The 23,007-nt window shown below is 41.0% G+C and overlaps 1 protein-coding gene across 4 annotated transcripts in view; it reads left to right on the forward strand.

Annotated features, from left to right (window-relative positions):
* The window catches only part of Plekha8 (pleckstrin homology domain containing A8), a 55,939-nt gene that overhangs the window by 14,761 nt on the left and 18,171 nt on the right, over positions 1-23,007 (forward strand). For all 4 annotated transcript variants that reach the window (XM_045136222.1, XM_004652766.2, XR_006633858.1 and 1 more), the window contains exons 2-12: positions 3,817-3,933; positions 5,469-5,624; positions 6,910-7,034; positions 9,511-9,669; positions 10,915-10,955; positions 13,019-13,176; positions 15,394-15,550; positions 15,927-16,012; positions 17,582-17,640; positions 19,127-19,257; positions 19,890-19,960. In XM_045136222.1, the coding sequence (XP_044992157.1) occupies positions 3,817-3,933; positions 5,469-5,624; positions 6,910-7,034; positions 9,511-9,669; positions 10,915-10,955; positions 13,019-13,176; positions 15,394-15,550; positions 15,927-16,012; positions 17,582-17,640; positions 19,127-19,257; positions 19,890-19,960 (1,260 nt within the window). The remainder of the gene's footprint in view (positions 1-3,816; positions 3,934-5,468; positions 5,625-6,909; positions 7,035-9,510; positions 9,670-10,914; positions 10,956-13,018; positions 13,177-15,393; positions 15,551-15,926; positions 16,013-17,581; positions 17,641-19,126; positions 19,258-19,889; positions 19,961-23,007) is intronic.

Consider the following 23,007-nt stretch of genomic DNA (forward strand, 5'->3'; position numbering starts at 1 on the left):
TGTGTGCATCACATCTCTCTTAGCTGGCTTATCATAACTTTTTAGTAGACAGAAAATATCTATGAGGAGAGCGAGAGTTGCTTCTTTTCCAATTGCCCTGGCTAGAACCTCCAGTAAATACTTAGAAGAAGTGGTGAGAGCACAGTGTGTTTGTTGTCAGGGTTTTGTAGATGTCTTTGTCAGGTCAAGGAAGGCCCCTTCTGTTCCCAGTTAAGTGTTTTGAGCTTGAAAGAGTGTTAGGTTTTGTCATCTTTTTATATATTTGCTCAGTTGATTGTATAATACCTTATAATTTATTTGAAGAAAAATATACTTCACCCAGGCAGAAAAAAAAGGGACATTACTTAAGTCCAGTGGGGGATTGCTGGAGAGATGGCATAGCAGTTAAGACACTTGCCTGTAAAGCCAAAGGACCTCGGCTCAATTCTCCAGGACCCATGTAAGCCAGATGCACAAGGTGTGCATGCATCTGGAGTTGGTTTACAGTGGCTGGAAGCTGGCATGCCCATTCTCTCTCTCAAATAAGTAGATAAATATTTAAAAAGAAAAGAAAAGCTTTGTCACAGTTTCTGTAGTTCTAAGCTATAAAATAAAACAGTGGCAGATTGAACTTCCTCTTACCTGATTATAACTTCCCCTAGATCAATGCAAAACCTGTTCTGAGGATGACGATGTTTCACTTACTTTTACAGGTTGCTGGCTACATTCAAAACGTACTGCAGCTGTGCTTTTGGGGGTGGGGAGGCCTTTCAACACTTTTCAAATTTCTTTAAATTAGTTTATATTACTTTTCAACTTGAAGACACTTTTTTTTTTCTTTTTTGGTTTTTCGAGGTAGAGTTTCACTTTAGCCCAAGCTGACCTGGAATTCACTAGGTAGTCTCATGGTGATCCTCCTACCTCTTCCTCCCAAGTGCTGGGACTAAAGGTGTGTGCCACCACGCCCAGCTCTTGAAGACACTTTTTAATAAATATTTTACTTATTTATTATTTGAGAGAGAGAGGGAAAGTGACAGATAGAATGGCCAGGGCCTGTCGCCACTGCAAACTCCAGATACATGTGCCACTTTGTACATCTGGCTTTACATGGGTGGCGGGGAACTGAAACTGGGTCCTTTGGCTTTGCAGGCAAGTGCCTTAACTGCTAAGCCATCTTTCTAGCCCTGAAGACATTTTTTTCACATTTTAGCAACTCCAGCCTGGAAGTATGTTATGGTTAATGTTGTGTCATTGCTTAATTGGCATTTTCACCTTGATGATGTAAAAGTTTATCTTGCTAGTTTGAGACACAGGAGCTACTATAATTTGGATCTAGAATATTCCTCCAAGGCCCATGTGTTTATCTCTAGGTCCAAGCTTAATGCCCTTTAGGCAGTGGCCGAACCTTTAAAGGGAGGAGCCAAGTAGAAGAAAGAAGAAAGGCTCCTTGGGCATGTCCCTGAATGCAGAATGCTGGCCCCTCCCGACCTGTCTGCTTTCTGGTGGTCATGAAGTAAGCTTCTTGTTTTAATGTGCTCTCCCCACCCTGATGCAGTCATACCATTGATTGAAAAGCAGTGAAGAGCCCAGTGGCCTAAAACCTCTGAAACCCTGAGCCAAAATGAACCTTTCTTCCTTACATATTGATTTATCTCAGATATTTGACATAGTCATGGGAAACTGGGGAATCTAGATGATGATACTATTACTTTTTTCTTTTTATTCATCTATTGTTCTGGATGAATCTGTGAGGGTCTCTCTGGGTAAGATGAGCATTTGAATCAGTATACCATATAAGTAGATTGCCCCTCAGATACATGTTTATGGGCCTCATTCAATCAAATTTGAGAGTGACAGAGAGAAAGAGAGAGAGAGAGAGAATGGATGCGCCAGGGCCTCCATCCACTGCAAATTAATTCCAGACATGTGTACCCCCTTGTGCATCTGGCTAACGTGGGACCTGGGGAACCGAGCCTCGAACCGGGGTCCTTAGGCTTCACAGGCAAGCGCTTAACCACTACGCCATCTCTCCAGCCCTCATTCAGTCTTTTGAGGACTGGACTAGAACAAAAATACAGAGTAAGAGAGAACTCTTCCTTTACAACAACCTTGAGGTGGGACATTGGGCATATTTGTGCCAGAAGGGGCAATGTAGAAAGAAATAGTTTTCTCCTTAGTTCCACTGTGTGCAGTGTGTACCCTGAGATAAACTTCTTTATCTGTAAAATGAGCTGATTGTACAAGGCGATGTCAAAAACCTCTCCCATTTTTCAGGTTTTATAAAACTGATTCTTCAGTTTCAGTGATGGGGAGAAGGCCTAAATAGTGGTCTAAATTATCAAGTTATTTTGCACAGGGCTGAAACCTTATCAATAATGTCTGATTCCAGGAGAGCTAACTCTGTTCAGTAAGTCTTATGATTGATTGATTGCCAGATTGCAATATTAGTTACAGAATTGGTGGCCATTACTTTTGAGTTTCTGTAGAATTTGAAGCCAAGATCAAGAATCCACTTCCATAATTAAGACATATGAGTTCACCTCAGTAAGTTTCCAAGTGTCAACATAAAATCCTGATAGTCAAGGATCTGGGTCCCTGGGAAGGAAGTCTTCAATATAAAGTTTAACAAGAGGAGTATAAGCTGTAATCTTTGAAAAGAATAGTTATCTTTGAGGAGAATCATGTAGCGGAAAGTTTCAGTTCAGAAATTACTGGACAGTAGGGGTCAGGAATCAGTATTTATCCAGTTTCATGTAAGGAAGTAAGGACATGCTTCCCTGCAGGCCTTTGTACTGTAGCTCCTGGAAAAGCAGGCGCTGAGAGGAAGTTCCGGCTTGCGCAACTAAGCCTTCCTTAGCTATGGGGCTGACTGTTCAGCTGCTGATTGCACATGGTGTTTCCCTGGGGGAGCCAGGAGCACTGGAGCAGCAATCCAGAAGTTCTCTCCCTCTACGGCAAAATAAGCCTTGACTATTACCCACGTGTCTTGTGAAAGCATTCCCAAGGGCCCATTAGATGCCCATGACCTGCACACCCTTGGGCTCTCCTCAAAGTTCTGGTCATCTCTTTGGATGCCTCAGCTATAGCAGAGTCCCATGAAAGCTGTGGCACTTCAAAGAGGAAAGTTTACATCTAACTGGGGACACACAGTAGGGGTTTTTGCTGAATGCAAGCACTTCGATTTGTAGGACATGAGAGAGGGCTAGATCAGATGTGCTTCTGCCATATGTACTTTGTCCCCTATGATGCTTCACTATTGAAGCAAGTGCAGCTAAATCATGGGGCTGTAAGATCACTGTGTTTTGGTGGATCGATTCCCAATGGTCAGACAAGTTACTTGTTCTCAAGAGTCATATGATTCTAGGCCAGCTTATTAGTGAACATATGGCATGACCTTTGCTGAAAGGCTATAATAATCTTTGTTGCACCATTGGTGTTTTTGATCATTTTTCTTAGGAAAGGTATGATAACACAGGTCAGGATACAGTATTCCTTGGGAATAGACAGATTATGAGTATTATACTAGAGGGAAAAGAAGAAAATAAAGATACCTGGCAAATCCTATTAACTGTTGCTGTCTCTTTGCTTGTCGCTGACCCTTCCCAATTTCTGTGCCTTATGTAGCTAAAACTATGCCTCTAGGAGTGTTGGCTTTTAATTTTACAAAAATAGGATCAAAAGTGTGAGTTTTTTCTTACCTGTTCCCTGTCAGAATTTTCCTTGCAGTGAAAAGTTTTTTGAATGTGGATCTTGTACCCTATGTTAGTCCCTGTTTCTGCATCTGGTGGCACTTCACACTGGTAGTAACTGCCCTGGTGCGTGTGCTTCTGATTCCAGGTTGGCAGCCTCGGTGGTTCCTGCTCTGCGGGGGAATCCTCTCCTATTACGATTCTCCGGAAGATGCCTGGAAAGGCTGCAAAGGGAGCATCCAGATGGCCGTCTGTGAGATCCAAGGTGAGAAACCAGCAACTAGCAGCCTTGGTTTTTCTGTCTCCTGGTAGAAGAAAGGAGCACTGGCCTTGTACACTGTTCTGTGCTGCTTCATAGGACAAAACTAAGACCTACAGTGTCGTGTCCTTGCAAGAAAGCCCTGAAAAGGCAACTGGAGCTGGAGCTGATGTTGACAGGAAGGCTGGCTAAGAGGAAGCGAGAGCTCACTCATTAGAAAGGTGCTCCCCTGGTTCTAGTGGCTGTCTGCAGGCTCAGTGTTTTACTTCAGAGTAACCCCATACCACTCCTACTGCCACTCAAAAAAAAAAAAAAATACCAGTAGGTTTTTATTCTTGGTTTTAGAATTTTAAGACGTAGTAGGAAGATGTGGCTGAGAAGAAAAACAGATTAGGTGAGAAATTGGGGAAAAAGTATGGGTGAAGGAAGAAATTCTTTCTGTTCCAAGATTTCTGAGGGAACTCCCACAGTTAGGTCTAACTTCTCATTGGAAGTTGAAAGGGAAAATATTGCTTCCCAATGAACCCAAGGAGGTAAAGATTGTATCCTTGCTTGTTGACAAGTATGTTATTCAGTTTTCTACTGCTCTTAACAAAAGTCCTGAGACTTGGAAAGTATAGAAAAATAAGCTTATGTAGTTAACAGTGTTAGAAGCTGAAAGTTTAAGTGGAATGGTACTAACTCTGGCAAGGGCCCATTGGGTGAATCACATCACAGTAAATGGCATTGTGGTGGGAGTTGTGTGACAGGGAAAGGTGGCAGTCAGACAGGAAAACCAGACATAGCAGGGAAGGGCCTCTTGTTTTGTAATAATTCTTTTTATAATTTATTTGCACATGTGTACACACTTACCTCTGCAACTGAACATCATATCCTTGTGTCACTTTTTGAATCTGACTTACCTTGGTGGTTTGGGAATTGAACCTGGGCCAGCAGGCTTTGGAAGCAAGCACCTTTAATGGCTGAGTCATCTTCCCAGCTCCTATAGTACTGGCTTCCATAATAATCATCTCCCAAGTACTAACCAGAGTCCCATGAGAACTACATGAATTCCCTCCAAGGGTGGCGTCCTCACTGACCTCCTATGAAGCTCCACCTCTTAAAGGTCCTACCATCACTTCAGAGAACCATACTGGGGGCCAAGCTTCCAACACATGAATCCTTGGGAGATTCCAGCTTTTGCTTTGGACTGGGACACATGCCAACTCTCAGTATGCCACCTTTTTTGGTCTCACTGCAGCATACTTTATATATACACACACAAGCTAAAAGAGATTCCCACTGTTTTCTGATAAAAGACTGAGTTGGGTGATTGTTTTGGGGGACCAGTAAGGTTGTCCTCCTTGCTCATTCGAGCTGTGAAGAACAGATGAATGGATGGGACTTAGTGTGAATAAAGAGTTGGAGAAAGCTGGCCTCCTCTCCTGTCTGTGAAAAAGCCTTTAGTAGCTGGTGCCATTTGAGCCTACGATGTCACTGGGGTGGAAGCTATCCAGACAGAGTTCTTGTGGGTCTCTGACATCCCTTTGCCTTGGTTCTAGTTCATTCTGTAGATAACACTCGCATGGACCTCATAATCCCTGGAGAACAATATTTCTACCTGAAAGCCAGAAGTGTGGCAGAGAGACAGCGATGGCTGGTTGCCCTAGGGTCTGCCAAGGCTTGCCTGACAGACAGTAGGACCCAGAAGGAAAAAGGCAAGTACTGACTGACCTCTGGCCTGGGAACCTTGTGAGTCTCACCATTGCACCTCTGGGTTCCCGTATGTGCTGCCTTGTCTCTGAGCCTCTTGCCAGTCATTTGTATCATTTAACTTCTGTGTATCTCAGTATAACTTACAGTAAGGTCTTTATCTATGTTCTTAGTATGTCATTGTAGAAACAGTGTTGTAGCCAGGCACAATTGGGTTGATATAGCTAGGTAGTTTGCCTACTGTGTGGTCATAGATCACTTAATATTTTGAACCTCAGTTGCTGCTTCATTGAAAAAGAGGTGGTAGGACCTACCTTGGAAGGACTACTGAGGATCAGTGGTGGCATGAAGTGGTATAGTACCTAGTCAGGCACAAAGTCTGGCAGAGTAAGTGAGCCAGAGAAACCTTGGGCAAAGGTATTTTTTGTAGTAATACCTTGCTGCCCCCCCCCCCAACCTTTCCCTGAGGTGGAATGGATATTTAATTGTCAGGCTTTTGCCATTAACTTGACATAATTAGGTCTCCTAAGATCCATGGGGAAACTGTTTCTTTGGACTGTGGAAAAAAAAATGCCTAGGCTCCCTTCCTAACCTGGTTGCAGGGCAGGGGCATTGTTGCAGTTGTAGCAGACACGCCTAACTCTTCAAGTAGACCCGGTAAAATGGCCTCTGGTTATTTTTGGTGCTAAATCAGGAAGAAATTCTAGAAGCTGTTGGCTTTGACTCAGCACAGGTGATAATATGTAGCATGTTCATAGAAAAAAAGTGGTAGTAATTACAGCTGATTCCTCAGTATGGGGTGATTGCAGAGCCCTGCTGACAGTGGTGGGGTACCAACAGCCTTGACAAGCAGCATATAGAACCAGTTATTGGACAAAACAATCAGCAGTGTTCTTGGCGGTAATTGTACATGAGCGAACACTGTTCCCCAGGTCTGAGCAAAGCAATGCAATAGTGGGCAGATTACTGTGGTCCCACTTCACTGAGACTAAGACCAAAACTCTGAACCTATGACTCTGCTCTCAGTTCTGACAAGAGGGGTCAGATAGACTGTTCCCTCCTCTTTTTGTACTGTCAATTATTCAGTATGTTGTTCAACAAATAATACCCATTTCTTCCAAAGACTAGGAAACATCTCTGTGTTTATTGCTCCTGTATTTTCACCTATCGCATCTGAAGTGCATACCTCTGACTTTGGGTATCAGTTATAGATTTCATTTCTATACATTGTACTCAGTAGAATTTGCTTATTTGTTTTAATAATGACATTACCATTATTTTGTTATTTAGAATTTGCTGAAAACACTGAAACCTTGAAAACCAAAATGTCAGAACTAAGATTATATTGTGACCTCCTTGTTCAGCAAGTAGAGAAAACAAAAGAAGTGACCACAGCTGGTGTTTCTAATTCTGAGGTAAAGTAGTATTTATGGGGGGCTGGGGAGATGGCTCAGAAGTTAAAAGTACTTGCTTGCAAAGCCTACGAGTCATGGTTCAATTTCCCAGCACCCACGTAAAGCTAAACACAAAAATGGCACATGCATCTGGCATTCATTTGTAACACTAAGAGGCCCCGGAGTGCATGTGTGCACACACACAAATATATATATAATATTTTAAAGTGTTATTTAAGTGATATTATTCATATATACAGAAAAGTAGCCTCAGATTGCTTACAGGTACTTAAACTCAAATAATTTCAAACTGTCTTGGAATTTTACTATTTTTTAGTAGGAAAAAAATGACAAATTCAACATAGAAATGTGAGCATTTTAGTGCTTGGAAGCAGTTTTTCTTCCCAGATTGAGGTTAGGATTAATTGGTAACATTTGGAACTTTTTAGTAATCACAAAAAAAAAAAAAAAAGCGCAAGCTAGAATGGTGACTCGCTCTTGTAATCCCAGCACTTAGAAGCCTGAGGCAAGAGGATTAGGAGTTCAAGGCCAGCCTTCACTACTTAGGAAGTTTGAGGCCATCCTGGACAATATGAGACCCCTGCCCCAAATAACAAAACAAAGCTTTAGTACTAAAATGTGTTTCTTTCCAAATAGTATCACCTTTTAAAAATATAGTCATACCTGCTTTCCAAAACCGTGTTCGCATGTGTGGCTCACTGCGCATGCTGTGTCCATGCCAGGAGCTGCCGAGAGTGGCAGGGGAAGCTTGGGAGAAGCTGGCGCTTTGCTTCCCTTGGTCATCGGTAAGGGCTGTGATTCCTTTGGTTTCATTTTTTTTCAGACAGGGCTCACCTCGCTCTGGCTGGTCTTGATTCTGGACCCTCCTGCCTCAACTTCAAAGCACTGGGATTATAGACCTGTGTCACTACACCCAACTAAGGATTGGAATTTTAACATTCGTTAATAAAGTTGCCTTTCACTCCTTAAAAAAGTAAAAGATCTCCCTGTTTAGCTAGGTGTTAAGTGGCTCAGCTCACATGAAGCAGAGACAGTCCCTGCTGTGCTCTCAGTATAATGTGACAGGATGATGTCTGTAACATGAGGAATCTGTAGGTTATACTTAATTATATAAATTCTTTTTTTTGTTTGTTTTGTTTTTTTTTGTTTTTTTTGAGGTAGGATTTCAGTCTAGTCCTGGCTGACCATTATGTAGTCTCAGGGTGGCCTAGAACTCACAGGGATCCTCCTATCTCTGCCTCTCAAGTACTGGGATTAAAGGCTGTACCACCATGCCCAGCTTAGGAATTCATTTTTTAGGTAGTAGAACACCATGCCCCTAATATGTGTCTTTTGTTGTTGTTGTTTTTCTCTATCCCAGGCTGACCTAGAGTTCACTATGTAGTCTCAGGGTGGCCACGAACTCACAGGAGTCCTCCTACCTCTGCCTCCTGAGTGCTGGAATTAAAGGTGTGTGCCACACACCCAGCTGCAATATGTGTCTTGAGGTCTTTTTGATAAAGATGGCCTGATTGTTTCATTTTTTTCTCTTGGGCTGTCGGTAATCTATCAACTGTGCTGGTAGAAATGAATGAGGAAGAAGGAAGTGGAGAACAGTCCTGTTCTTACAAGGGTTGTAGTGTAAAGCAGGGTTGTCAATTCTGAGCAGTTGCGCCACTCAGGTGACGTTTTGTAGTATCTGGAGACATTTTGTTTGTCATGACAGAGGCTTATTACTGGCTTCTAGTGGGTACATGTTATGATGTACAGGGAAACTGTGTCCTGGCTCTGCACACACACATGTGCGCATGCACATACACCCCCAAAGTGTCAGTGGTGCCAAAGGGGTAGAGAAGCCCTAATCTAAAGAGAAGGGACTGCAACAGTTTTTACTGTTCATAGTGAGTGCCTTATTAACCTGCTAATGACAAGTGTAGTCTACAACCAACAACATCACCTGGGAGCTTTATTAGAATACAAAGTTGAGGAAAATAGAGACCAGTCACTGTTCAAGAGTGTGGCCTCAGGTTTCTGACCAACTTACTAATACCAATATCCAGAAGCAAAATCATAGAAGGCAAAACTAACTTGAAAGAATAAAATATCTTAGATGTCTACAGGGACTTCTAGTTGCTGAAGCCTCTTGGGATAATCCACCCTGAGACAGATGATGCGGGATTTCCAGAACCCCATGTGAGCTCTGCCCAGTGCCCGGCAGAGCGCCAGCATACATCACTGAGCTGCAGGAAGTTGTTGCCTTTAGCTGGGGCAGTGGGCGAGTGTGAAGTCAGGTTGAGGACAGGGGTTTTGCATGATAATAAATAAACTGAGTTAGCTCCTTCTTTTTCTTTTATCACTGATGTATATATTTATCTATCTAAAAAGTTGGTTGGGCATATCATTTTGTGGAGAAGAACCTCTAAGGGCATAACACAGTTGGGATTATTTTTTCTTGTTTGGAAAGAGAAAGGAGTCTTCCACTCTGATTGTTTTATAGGAAGGAATCGATGTGGGAACTCTGCTGAAATCAACCTGCAGTACTTTTTTGAAGACCTTGGAAGAATGCATGCAGATTGCCAATGCAGCCTTCACTTCCGAGCTGCTCTACCGCACTCCCCCGGGATCGCCCCAGCTGGCTGTGCTGAAGTCCAGCAAGGTAAAATGACAGCTCACCTTGACTGAAGCAGTGTACAGTGAGAACTTCAAGCAGACTTTGCTTACGTTCTTTTTATATCTGCCTTCAACCTCCCATATCTATCAGCAGTGTAACCACCCACACGAATTTCTAGTGTCACCTCTTCAACCTCTGAAGTGTCTTGCTTAGAATTGTGTGGTCCTTCTAACAGGTCATCTTCAACCGGACCCTTCCAGTGAGCTAACATTTCTGCTAATGCCGTATAAATTGGATTGTACCTATACTTTGCAGTATTTCTCATGGCCTACAGGTTAAAGTTTAGCCTCTTCTCATATAATCTGTGTCTTTTCCTAACAAATATCTAGCTTGAACAGCTTATCTTTTTTCTCCTCCCCCTCTTCCCCTTTCCCCTCTCTTCCACTTCATTCCTTTCCCCTTCTCTCTTCATCCCCTCCCTCTTTTCCTTTCCCTTTTTCTTCCTGCCCTTCTCTTCTCTACACTCCCCCTTCTTTTTAAAAAATATTTTATTTTTATTTATTTATTCATTTGACAGAGAAGGAGGGGGACAGAGAGAGAGGGAAAATAATGAGAATGGGCACACCTGGGCCTCCAGCCACTGCAAATGAACTCCAGATGCATGTGTTCCCTTGTGCATCTGGCTAACATAGGTCCTGGGGAGTCAAACCTGGGTCCTTTGGCTTTTCAGGCAAACACCTTAACTGCTAAGCCATCCCTCCAGCCCTCCCCCTCATTTTTATCATTCCTAATACCAAGAATACCCAGCAGGTTTCTCTCCTGTGTTAGCAGCTTTCACTTTCTCTTAATCTCCCATAAATCCCTAGATTAGGCCAGTGGCTCCCCCTCTTATACACTCCCCGCTGTCAGCCCTTGCTTTTGTTGAAGTTGACTGAAGGGCAGGAACTCTGTAATGCTTACGTTCATGCCATAGTGCCTAACACAATACTACTCCATAATGGGCTGTGTACTAGCATCTAATGGGGATGACCTAAGTTATTAGGAAAGCCATTCACCAGGAATCTGACAATGATATGATCTTTCAAAAATCCATCTGCCTTTCCTGTAGAAATTTGGGCACCTCTTTGAATAAAAGGCTCAATTGAGATCAATGACCATACTTTGGGAGAGCCTAAAATTATTTCTGTTGAGTTATGGCCATATTTACCACTTTCATATGTGATAAAAGTCTAAGTAGTGCTCTGCTGCAAATTTAACCTGTAAACTTTTATTTCTTTGCTTCTTTTAAAGATGAAACACCCTATTGTACCGATTCATAATTCATTGGAAAGGTACAGTAACTCTTTTAATCTTTCTTCTTTCTAAAGAAAAAAAAATTATGCAAACTGTTTTCCTTGTGTTGAAAAAGTAATGGAATAGTACCCATGATCTAACATAATGCCAGAAGGAAACAAGATCTATCTTTCCTCTTTTGAGAGACACCAAAGCATGAATGGGAAATGTGAGCATTGTTTCTCAAAAGTGGTTCTCCATCACATCTCAACATTTTTAGAGTTACTGGAAGCTAGAACTTCTCTTGTAAAGGAGCTAAATGTTGACTTAGTATGTTTTTGCCTAAGAAAAACAGTATTGCTAACCTTGTTTAGAAATAAAAGTGTAAGCAGCTTTATAAATTTGTTTTTAATTTTTTTGTTCATTTTTATTTATCTACTTGAGAGTGACATAGAGAGAAAGAGGCAGAGAGAGAGAGAGAATGGGCGCGCCAGGGCCTCCAGCTACTGCTAACGAACTCCAGATGCATGCGCCCCCTTGTGAATCTGGCCAACGTGGGTCCTGGGGAATCGAGCCTTGAACCAGGGTCTTTAGGCTTCACAGGCAAGCGCTTAACTGCTAAGCCATCTCTCCAGCCCTTATAAGTTTTTACAAAACAATCAAAATCTAAACAATTATCATTCCTCTAACTGATGCTTCAATTAAAAAATGTCCACACTAGGCTTGGGGGGTCAGTGGACGAGTGCTTGAGTAGCCTGTGGGAGAGCTTGATGGGGTCTGCAGCACCACAGAGTCTCCTTTTACAGAGTTGTCACCAGGGTCTTTTTACTTAATGTTGTGTAAGCATTCCATGAGCTGATGGAGACAGATATTTATCCTTGCAGTTACTGCGTACCAGTTCACCTGTATATCTACTATTGTTTGCATCTTTATTGTAGGGATTATTCTCAATGTGGTTGTTTGTAGTTTCCTCCTTTGCAAATATTCTAGGAACATCTTTGTAGACTCTTTTAAAATTATATTGACTTTAAATATCCCTATATATTGCTTTCTTTTAATTTTTTTTTTTATTTGAGACAGAGAGAGTGGGGAGAGAGAGAGAATGAGCACACCAGGGCCTCTAGCCACTGCAAACGAACTCCAGACACATGCACCACCTTGTGCATCAGGCTTACGTAGGACCTGGAGAATCGAACCTGGGTTCTTAGGCTTCATAGGCAAGTGCCTTAATGGCTAAGCCATCTTTCCAGCCCTAAATATCCCTATAATTTGAATTGCTGAATTGAAATATATGTTTTCCTGGTGATCATGTAACTAATTGGTCTAATTAGGCTAGATATAGTCAACTATAATAATAAACTACTTCCCTTAACAAATAGAATCAGCTGTTTCACTTAAAGGTTAAATAGCTTTTTCTTTTACCCTAAAATGTACTGGGTCCCTCAGGATGTGGTCCTTCTGGGTGTCTGCTCAGAGGCTCTGCTGCCAGGTGGTCTTTTTTTGACCACAGCGCATAGCTGCTGGGTAGCTAACTGCTAAGCAAACATGTGGAAGTAGCTAGTGTGTTGAGAAAACACCTCTCAGGGTGAAGAAGAAACTCAAACAAACATTAAATGTGGCACCTGGAGAAAGCTGACTGGAAACCAGAGCTGTCAATGGCTATTTCCTCATGCTGGTGCTAGGGGTCTGCAGGGTACAGGAAGAACCACTAGTGGTTCTTTGATTTTTGTTTTTTTCTTTGAAAGAGGGTCTCACTCTATAGCCCAGGCTGACCTCAGAGTCACCATGCTTCTGCTGCCTCAGCTTCTCAAGTACTAGGATTATTTGGCTCTTTGACTTCTGAACTGTAGTACAAATAACACCTGCCTTGGTGCTGTGAAAGTCCAAGCTGTGTGGGTGCTCTGACTCAGCTGCTTTTTCATTAGTGCTAAAGGGATTTTATAGCAGCAGGTGGTGCTCTGCTGCCCAGCCCACTGCCCTCTTGCAGTGTACTCAATAAACTGTTATGTTGAAACAGAAAAGAGGATTTGGGATATGGTGATTGTGAATCCTTCTTCTTGTCTCAGAAGAACATCTGCCTATGCAGATCACAGCATTTTCTAGTTTTCCCTTTATTTTTCAGGCAGGTGGAATTGAATAGATGTGAAAATGGCTCTTTAAATATAGAAGTAAATAGTGATGAAGAAACCCTAATGAAAAACAAGAGTCCCTTGTACTTGAAAGCCGCAGAGACAGATTGCAGCATATCAAGTGAAGAAACCGCAGATGATAATGTACCAGGTAATGAAGCAAACTATTGAACAATAGAAAATTTAGGGTCTGGCTTATGCCTGTGATGGGGTGCTTGGTAGACATGAACCTCAAGACAGCGTGCTGGGTATCTTCTGAAGGAGGATGGTAGTGTGGTAAGATAGATCACTTAACCACACAGCATTGTGTCATCCCATTCGACAGTGCTGTAGAGAAGCAACAAGGGCAAGCCTCCTGGCCTGTGTTTCTGGCTGTGGTGTTCGTTGTCTGCAGTGAGCTGCCTCAGTGAGTAGGCATGTCCTTTGAACTTAGACTTAATGATATGTAATATTAGGACAGCTCCCCCCCTCAATATTCTGGCTTCTGGTGGGGCCAGGAATGCCATAATATGCCATAATTTACCATCCACCAAACTTCTTTCTGTTAAGCCACATTTCAGATAATACCTTGTAGTTGAGAATTCTAGTGGCACTAATCACAAACCCCTTTCTTCATATCAATCAAACATAAACATAGTAGAACTTTTGATTATGTTATAACTGCTTCCTAAATAATTGTAAAATATAAGTGCTTGCTTAAATAAAATACTTCTTTATCTGTCCTAAAAGGAAAAGTTCCATTATTTTTCTAAGTGAACCAGGTAAAAAGAAAAAAAGAAAAGATGTATTCATTATGGATTATTTCTTAAGGAAAGACAGATTTCATATCAAAATGTACTTTCATAAATTTAATTCAATAATTTTATCTCTAGAGAGCTGTCTTTGGAGACTGGTCAGATTTAAGGACAAAGATCTGTGAACAGGAATGTTCTTTATGGCATGAGCATCAACTCTCATTATTTGTGGAATTTATGACACATAAAATCACTCAAGTGCTAATTAGCAAATCATACCATTGGTCCTGGGGGAAGTAAAGTTAGTTATTTCTTTTTTTTAATTTTATTTATTTACTTGAGAGCGACAGACACAGAGAGAAAGACAGATAGAGGGAGAGAGAGAATGGGCGCGCCAGGGCTTCCAGCCTCTGCAAACGAACTCCAGATGCGTGCGCCCCCTTGTGCATCTGGCTAACATGGGACCTGGGGAACCGAGCCTCAAACCGGGGTCCTTAGGCTTCACAGGCAAGCGCTTAACCGCTACGCCATCTCTCCAGCCCAAGTTAGTTATTTCTATTACCCTGTCAATATATAACTTTCTGTTTCTATTTAAGGACGCTGGATGCAATACATACTGACACTGAACACTTGCCAAACAGCAGCGATTCATGCCCATAGGAAGCTTATCCACATACTTGCTCGTCCTGTCTCACCCTTGTGCTTGGGTACACTAGACAGCACTGAGGAGGAGGTCCCTTAACAGCAAACTCAACCACAAAGTCCACAAACTATGGCACCAAACTAGGCCATTCGTTTACAGTGTGAGAACTGAGACAAGAAGGCAGAGCATTGTCCTGTTCTACACCTTAGCTGAGAATGCACGCATCACGTGACAAGTTTTTCAACTCTCTTCATGTGTCCCAAACTGTTAGAAAAGCACAGCAAGTATTGACTTGGGATTTACAAGCTAATTTTAACACGCATGTTCATAAATACAGAATCCACTCACAGTGAGGATTAACTATATTCATAAAACTCTGAAAACCACCTAGGTGCCCACTACATTGCTATATGCATTATTACAAGGCCATAAAAATCATGTTTTTGAAGAGCATTGAATAATACTCTGCTCAGTGAAAAAAGAAGGATCTTTTTTGTGTATGTGTGGTGTGGGCATGCATGATGGAGCATGTATGTGTATGAATACATGCACACGGAGGCCAGGTGACCACTTACACTGCTCTCCACCTTATTTCTTGAGATGGTTTCGCTGTGCCCTTAGCTCATCAGTTGGCCTAAAGAAGCTAGCCAGTAATCCCAGGAGTCTACCTGCCTCCTGCTCCCTGGTGCTGGGATGACGGTCAGGTGCCCCCACGCTCAGCATTTCGTGTGAGTGTTGGGAATCTGAACTCAGGTTCTCATGCTTGTGTGGCAAGCATTTTTCCCACTGAACCTTCTCCATAGTCCATGTCTATTCTTTAGGCCAGTTTCGTTTGTGTGTATTTTTAGGTATATCTGTATGTGTACAGATAGAATTTTATTTCTGTACATTTACATGTGTCTTAGAATATTTCATCAATGACTATGCACTGATTTTTTTATCATAATGTATATATATAGTAGGCTAGTGATAAGTATCTTTTACTTTATAGCCCAGGGTGAAATAATGAAGGAAGATGGAGAGAAAAACCTGAGAAATCACAACAGTGACTTGGCACAGCCTGGATCAGACACAGTTTGCTCAGGAGAATCCCTCTGGGAAAATGGGAAAGAAGTTATCCCAACTTTCTTTAGTACCATGAATACCAGGTATTCCAGTCCCTCTGAAATTGCTAACAATTGGATACTGGTTTCTCTTCTGGAAAATTAGTTGACATGGTATACTCAAGGAGAATGAAAAATATGATAGAGCAAATATTTACTATTTAGCTTGTCTGCATAGTGCATGAACATGAATTAGACTGTGAAGGCATTGTGTGAAGAAGTCGTCGTTTATGTTTGGTGGGTTGTCATTAAGAACTTACTTTAACAGAGCATTTTCTGATAAAAACACAGTCCCAGGTGCACTTAGGAGTCAGGGAAAGGGATTTCCCTACAGAGGGGCAGCTGTTTCTGTGACTGTCCTTGAACTGCAGATTGCTGACATATTTTGATCTTTCCTCCTCTGGATCAACAAATCATTTAGCTTTAGTGACATTGAGCTTATGGAAGACAACGGCATTCCCACAGAAGCATTCTTGGCATCATGTTATGCTGTGGTTCCAGTGTTAGGTAAGATGACTACATTTGCCTTACATTCATGAATTTCTATAATTTTCTCCACCAGTGATTTTGAAAGATAAGTGATTTTGAAAGATAAGTGTTCTGAATTTTATGTACGAAAAGTTGATCCTTAGCTGGCTGTTCATCACCACATACAGCCCTTCAAAGTGTGTAACTTTCACCAGTGTTGTATTCCATCCCATTTCATTTCTTATGGCTAAATACCTCAGAAAGGTATAATGAAAAAAAAAAGGGATTCTGCTTTCTATAAAGCATATATAAAAACAAAAGTGAAATTATTTGAAGAATACTTCTTCAAACATACTGATACTATGGAAAAAAATACTTTAACTAGTTAAAAGACCTTTGTCAAAGACTATCTATATATATATATCTATATATATGTATCACAGTATATTTAAACTTACTTGTATAATAAAGTTAGTAATACCAAGAATTGCTAATATGTTCAAATTTGCTGTTTGACTTATTTGTGAAATCTTTTTAATGGAAATATAATTTACATATAACTTAAATGCTGTGATTAATAGTTTTAATAGGTGCACACACTTATTTACTCCTCGACCCTATCAAAATACAGAACATTTCAACACCCCAGAACACTCCTTGTCCCAGTTGGCCCCCAATCCACTATATAGCCTGAGGCGATCATTTTATTGATTTTTATCATGATAAGTTGGTTTTTCTGAGTCTCAAACTTGTACCTGTCTTTCTCACTCAGCATGTTTTAGAAATTCTTCCTTGTGGCATATGACACTCCTCTTGAGTAGTGAGGATGTGGACTGTAGAGATTGCCAGCGGCCAAGCAGCTCCTGCCAAGAGAGCCCTGCAGCTGCCGCACGTGCCGCTAACAGCCCGTGGTGTCTGCAGGGTGGATGTTTTTGTATTTTTGCTCATTCCTCTGTGTGTTTCATGGTTTTCATTTTGGCTTTAATATTCATTTCCCTGATGATTAATGATGTTGGATGCTTTTTCATGTAATTATTGGATATTGTGATATCTCCTGTTACAATTTGTCTATTCCTATGGTTACTGCACTTTTAAAAGTTAGGTATTTTTCTTTTTATTAAGTTTTAGAATTCTTTGGATTTGTTGAATAAAATTATATTATAGACATAAGCATAGTGAATATTTTTCCTCTGACTCTGACTTCCCTGGGTTTTTTTTTTTTTTTTTTTTTTTAGTATATTTTTGTAAAAATGCTACCCTTTGGCCAGGCAGTGGTGGCACACGCCTTTAATCCCAGCACTTAGGAGGCAGAGATAGGATTGCCATGAGTTCAAGGCCACCATGAGATTACATAGTGAATTCCAGGCCAGCCTGGGCTACAATGAGACCCTACCTCAAAAAAAGAAAACACTATTCTGTAAAGACTGAGAGCTTAAGTTTCAAAAATGACTTAGAAGCCAAAATTAAATTTGTTGGAGGAAAAAGATTGTCTAAACAATTATTACTATAAAAATATTTTCTAGTAAAAATAAAAAGTATTTGTGTTAAGAAGTATTTTCTACTTAAAAAAAAGACCTTTTCAAAACAGTTTTTGATCCTTTCTTCCAGACAAACTTGGTTCTACAGTGTTTGCTCCTGTTAAGATGGATCTTGTTGGAAATATTAAGGTGAATATACTGGCTTGTCTGTAGATACTTGTAAATAAAGAAAAGGTTTTTAATTCTTTGTGTATGACAAGAATAAACCAAAAAGCACGAAATTGATTCACATGAAATAAAGCCCTTGGTATATGCTGGAGGGCAAGTGCTTTGGGGGTTGAGTGTTCATTTTAAAAATGAAATCAGAATTTATTTTGTGATCATAGTACAGTACAGTAGATATTCTCCACATACACACACCCTGTTTTTGTTTGTGTGTTTGCTTTTTTTGTTTTGGTAAGCACACAGTGTAAGCACCTCTGTGTAGAAATAGGCTCTCTCTGTGTGCATGCATGTAGAAGCCAGAGAAAGGTGTCAGGTGTGTTCTCCTCTATTGCTCTTTCACATTATTCCCTGAGGCAGAGATTCTCCAACCACAGAGTCCTAGGGAAACTCCTCTCTCCACCCCACTCAGTGCTGGGGTTACAGGCATGTGTGTCCATTCCTATTTTTGTTGTTGTTGTTGTTGTTTACGTGGGTGCTGGGGACTGAACTTGAACACTCATGCTTGCGCAGTAAGCACTCTTACCTAACACTCAGCCATCTTCTCAGCTCTGAGATTCACTTTTATATCACTAATGATTGTCTACATTTTTGGCGTAAGCAGTGATGAAGAACATTTTTCAAAAAAAGTATGTTGCTGAAAATGGCTACCAGTGGTCTGGTACTCAAAGGCCCAGACCAGCTTCCAGATGTAGCTGTGGGATCATCAGCAGAATCAACTCATAGAATCTCTCTGAGACTCCTTCTCAATAAAGTGAGGAAATTATTTACATCACCTCTAACTTTTAAAGTTTAACCCCTTTTTAAATGTAGATTGAATGTTACATTCTTTTTGTCAAAGTCTGTGTGTGTGTACGTACATGCACACATGCTGGGGTGTCTCACCACTGCAAATGGAACTTTTGATGCTTGTTCCCCTATTTGTCCTCAGGCTTTATGTGGATGGCTTGGGAACTGAACCCAGGCCAGCAAGCTTTTCAAGCAAGCACCTTAAACTGATGGGCCGTACCCCCAGCCCCATGAATGTTATATTCTTGAAAATATAGTACCCAGTAAAATCTGTCTTCTTCATCACTAGATACTACACTTGAGAAGTTTCTGTAGACATGCCTTTCTTCACTGTGCGCTTGGAGGGAATAGTTACGTGTGATCTCATTCATATAGTGGTTAAATTTTGTACTCGGGATGAAAAGTATGCCAAACAGCAGAAGAAAAGTTCTGAGGCAAAAAACCATATTTTAAGAACAATACTCTAAAATCCTGAAATTATTTAATTGCTTATATAACTTTTAGACAAACATACACAATGCCTTGAAAAGATAAGGAAGATTGGTAGATTCTTTTCATTCCATTTCTTCAAGGCCTTCTTGCCAGATTTATTGTTCTGAACACTACCAATGTTCTTGGTGATGTCAGAGTTTTCAACTTGGCTTGTTGTCCTGTTTTCCTCCAGAAAGTAAATCAGAAGTACATAACGAACAAGGAAGAGTTCACTACCCTGCAGAAGATAGTGCTGCATGAGGTGGCGGCTGATGTAGCTCAGGTTAGGAACTCAGCTACTGAAGCCCTCTTGTGGCTGAAGAGGTGAGACAGTCGAATGGCACCACCACTAAAATCCAGACCAGTTGAAATGTTACCAGCAAAAATGTTGTGCAAAGCAGATTGCTTCTGAATAAAGGAGATAACTGAATGATGTATCCTTTTCTGGAAGGTCTGATAACTAGAACATACACTTCTCTTTTCATTCCCGTTAGTGGTAACAAGTGTTGACATTGGGAGTATTTATAAGAAAGGAATTTTAAGGACAGAAAAAAATCAATGGGCTTCTCTTTAATTCAGTGGCTTTCCAACTTCAGTGGCATGAGAATTTCATGGAGGTTGGGCTGGTGAAAACATTGAAGCCAGAGCCAGAGTTTCTCATTCTTTGAGTGAGGTAGGGCCTTGAAATTTGCATGTTTAATAAGTTCCTAAGTGATGCTAAAGCCACAAATCCTGGCTAGATTTTGAAAAGCACTGCAGTTGGAACATCTGGTAGGATCATCTGAAAGGATCCCAAGCATCCTACTGGAAATGACAGGGAAGGAACAGAGAGGACCATGCGTGCTGTGGCCTGTTCACTGTTGTGCCCAAGACATTACTGAAATAGAAGCTGGTATCTCTCATGTCTTTGTCAACATAAGTGAGCTTGCAAAATCAAACTTCTTTTTTCCTTTTAGAGGTCTCAAATTTTTAAAGGGATTTTTGACAGAAGTGAAAAATGGCGAGAAGGATATCCAAACAGCACTGAGTAAGTGTTCTTGATGTTTCACTATATAAGACAAGTAGGACTTGGGATGGAGACCACAGGAAAAGGAGACAACATAGCAGAAATTTCTGCTTTTTAGGATTTTATTTTACTTTTTAAAAAATATTTCATTATTGAGCTGGAAATATGGCTTAACGGTTAAGGACTCAGGTTCAATACCCTAATACCCTCACAAGCTAGATGCACAAGGTGACACGTGTCTGAAGTTCATTTGCAGAGACTAGTGACCCTGCCATGCCTATTATCTCTCTCTTTCTCATCCTCTCTCTCAAGTAAATAAAAGTACTTTTTTTAATTTCACTATTATTCATTGTTTGCTTCTTACATACATTCTTTAAAAGGGACTTATAAGGGCTGGAGCTATAGCTGAGTGATAGCACACTTGCATAGAATGTGCTTGCCCTGGGCTCAATCCTCAGCACTAAACAAGAACCTATGAGACAGTCATCAGGTCAGACTTGTTAAAAATATATCTTAAGGAGGCAGTGAATTGATGGACAACTGTCCTTTCAGTTAAAGAAAGGAGGTCTAATCATCCAGAGGCTAGTTTTTATAAACAACTTACAACACAATGCAGTCTTCAAGAATCACTATTCAAAGAGAAGCTAATTTCTGAGGCCAGAAAAGGAGGTAGACATGGGTGGGAGACTTGCTGTGAGGCTAGATTAGGTGTTGGCTGACATCCTACCCTCTTCCAGTGCTCAGAGCCAAGACTACAAGGAAGGCTTTGCTCAAAGGAGATCATCCTCTGTTTCCAGCATCTTAATGCATTGGCCGCAACATTTTAGTGCTTAATAAACACTGGGTAGGTTGGATGGATGCATCTATTATTAAGACTTAGAAGCAGCCTCATACTGCTATTAACATAATGGATAAATTCTCACCTTTTTCCCTTGGAAATAATTATAGCATGTGTCTGTTTGCTTATTCGTTTTTTTTTAAATTTTTATTAGCATTTTCCACGATTACAAAATAATATCCCATGTTAATTCCCTCCCTCCCCCCACCCACACTTTCTCCTTTGAAATTCCATTCTCCATCATATTACCTCCCCATCACAATCATTGTACTTACATATATATATAATATCAACCAATTAAGTACCCTTCTCCCTTCCTTTCTCTTCCCTTTATGTCTCCTTTTTAACTTACTGGCCTCTGCTACTAAGTATTTTCTCACGCAGAAGCCCAATCATCTGTAGCTAGGATCCACATATGAGAGAGAACATGTGGCGCTTGGCTTTCTGAGCCTGGGTTACCTCACTTAGTATAATCCTTTCAGTTATTTTTTTTTTTTTGAGGCAGTTTCACTGTGTAGCCCAGGCTGGCCTTCAGCTTTCTGTATTCCTGCCTCAGCCTCTCAAGAGTATTCTAGTCATACACCACCACTCCAGGCTCAGGATGACTCTTGAGGCATGTGGGAGAGGATAAAATTACATATTATTTTAAAGCCCTGCTGATTAGAGTGTAGAGGTACACATATATTCATGCATTAAGTAGGTAGCCCACAATTAAATGGCTTAATCCTATGTCTTTGGTAGGGAGAAGGAGCTAATATTTTCTGTGACATTTTTTCAGTGGCTCTTCAGTTTCCTGGGTAGGTGCTACTTCCTTGTTATAGACCTCCCTCTTGGCACAAGTCCTAAGAGATTCTGGCCCCATTTTTTTCCCAGTTTACCCTGTCTAGAATTTGCTGGTGTGTCCTAAAATAACCAGGACTGACATTTCTATAATACATGAAGAAATTAGACAATTTAATTTTCCAGTCAATTCAGTTTTACTCAGTAAAGAACCAAATGAAAGATTTAAAAACTTTCTCAGGCCCCAAATTGTATGGTGGTCATAGCCTTGGTCAGCTTATGTGAGGTTGATAAACTGCCAGAGAATGGACTTATTCAGTCCAAAGCAAATGGCATGTTTGCTTAGCTCAGGTGCCAGGCCAGACTGTGAGTATGTCTCTCATGATAGTACTCCTCACTGCTGCTGCTGTTCAGTATGAGAAGATGAAGTGCCCTAGGTAACCCACCCTCCCTGCACCCCAGACATGGGTGCAACAAGCTGTGAAGACAAAAAAGATTTTATGAAAATTGTTTACATAGACCTCAAAGGCTCCTGGATACGCATTGCTTCCAGGACAATTAAACTCATAGCCTTTGTAACTGGAACTGATGCTGTACCTCCCCTGAAATGAGGAAGATATATAGGTAAAAGTTGGCATGTACAATTTATATGCTATGCATTAAGCAAATAAGTTGCATTTTTAAAATTCTAAACTTGGGCTTGACTGTGATAATAACTACTGTTAAGAGAGTACCCAACTATAACTCTTACACCAGTTTTATATGTTTCATGCTTTGGCAGTGCTGAGGATCAAACCCAGGGCCTCACACATGCTGGGAAACTGTTCATCTGCCAAGCTATGGGATGGTTCCCAGCAGCTGCAGAGAGGCACAAAGCTTTGCACCACCTTCTCTTGCACTTGCGCCACACTGAGATTGTCCACCAGTGATGACCCGAGTGAAACATGGTAGAAGATCTCCTTCTAACAGTGACCCTGCACCCTTAGCAACTTAGAAAACTCCCTGAGGTCATTTTAAAAGGGAGTTGAGTATACAAAGCAGAGGTTAATGGCATGCTGTAGGACTGAGCCCTTCCATTTGCAGATACCATATCAAAAGGTTTTGGAATGCAGCCTTGGCAATGAAAGGAAAAGAAGTTGCTCTAGCATTTCATGCATCATTGTACTAAATGCTATGTGCTCTGCACTGCTCATTCAGCACAGTGACACATTGCTGCCTCTCTCACCTCAGAATGACTCCATAAATGTCAAGCAGAAACTAACCCAAGCAAGATCTATGGCACAGGATGGGGGGGGATGGTTAAAGGACATTTAGCTGTATATTTAATGTGAAAGGCTTTCTTTCATAGACACGGACAGTTAAATAGGAAAAAAGTCATATGCAGGTACTTAATATCAAATCATAACATGACTAATTATTTTGAAAACACTGTGAAGGATGAATGAAGTTA

This window comes from Jaculus jaculus, chromosome 16 (assembly GCF_020740685.1).
Source record: "Jaculus jaculus isolate mJacJac1 chromosome 16, mJacJac1.mat.Y.cur, whole genome shotgun sequence".
In the NCBI taxonomy this organism is placed as follows: Eukaryota; Metazoa; Chordata; class Mammalia; order Rodentia; family Dipodidae; genus Jaculus; species Jaculus jaculus.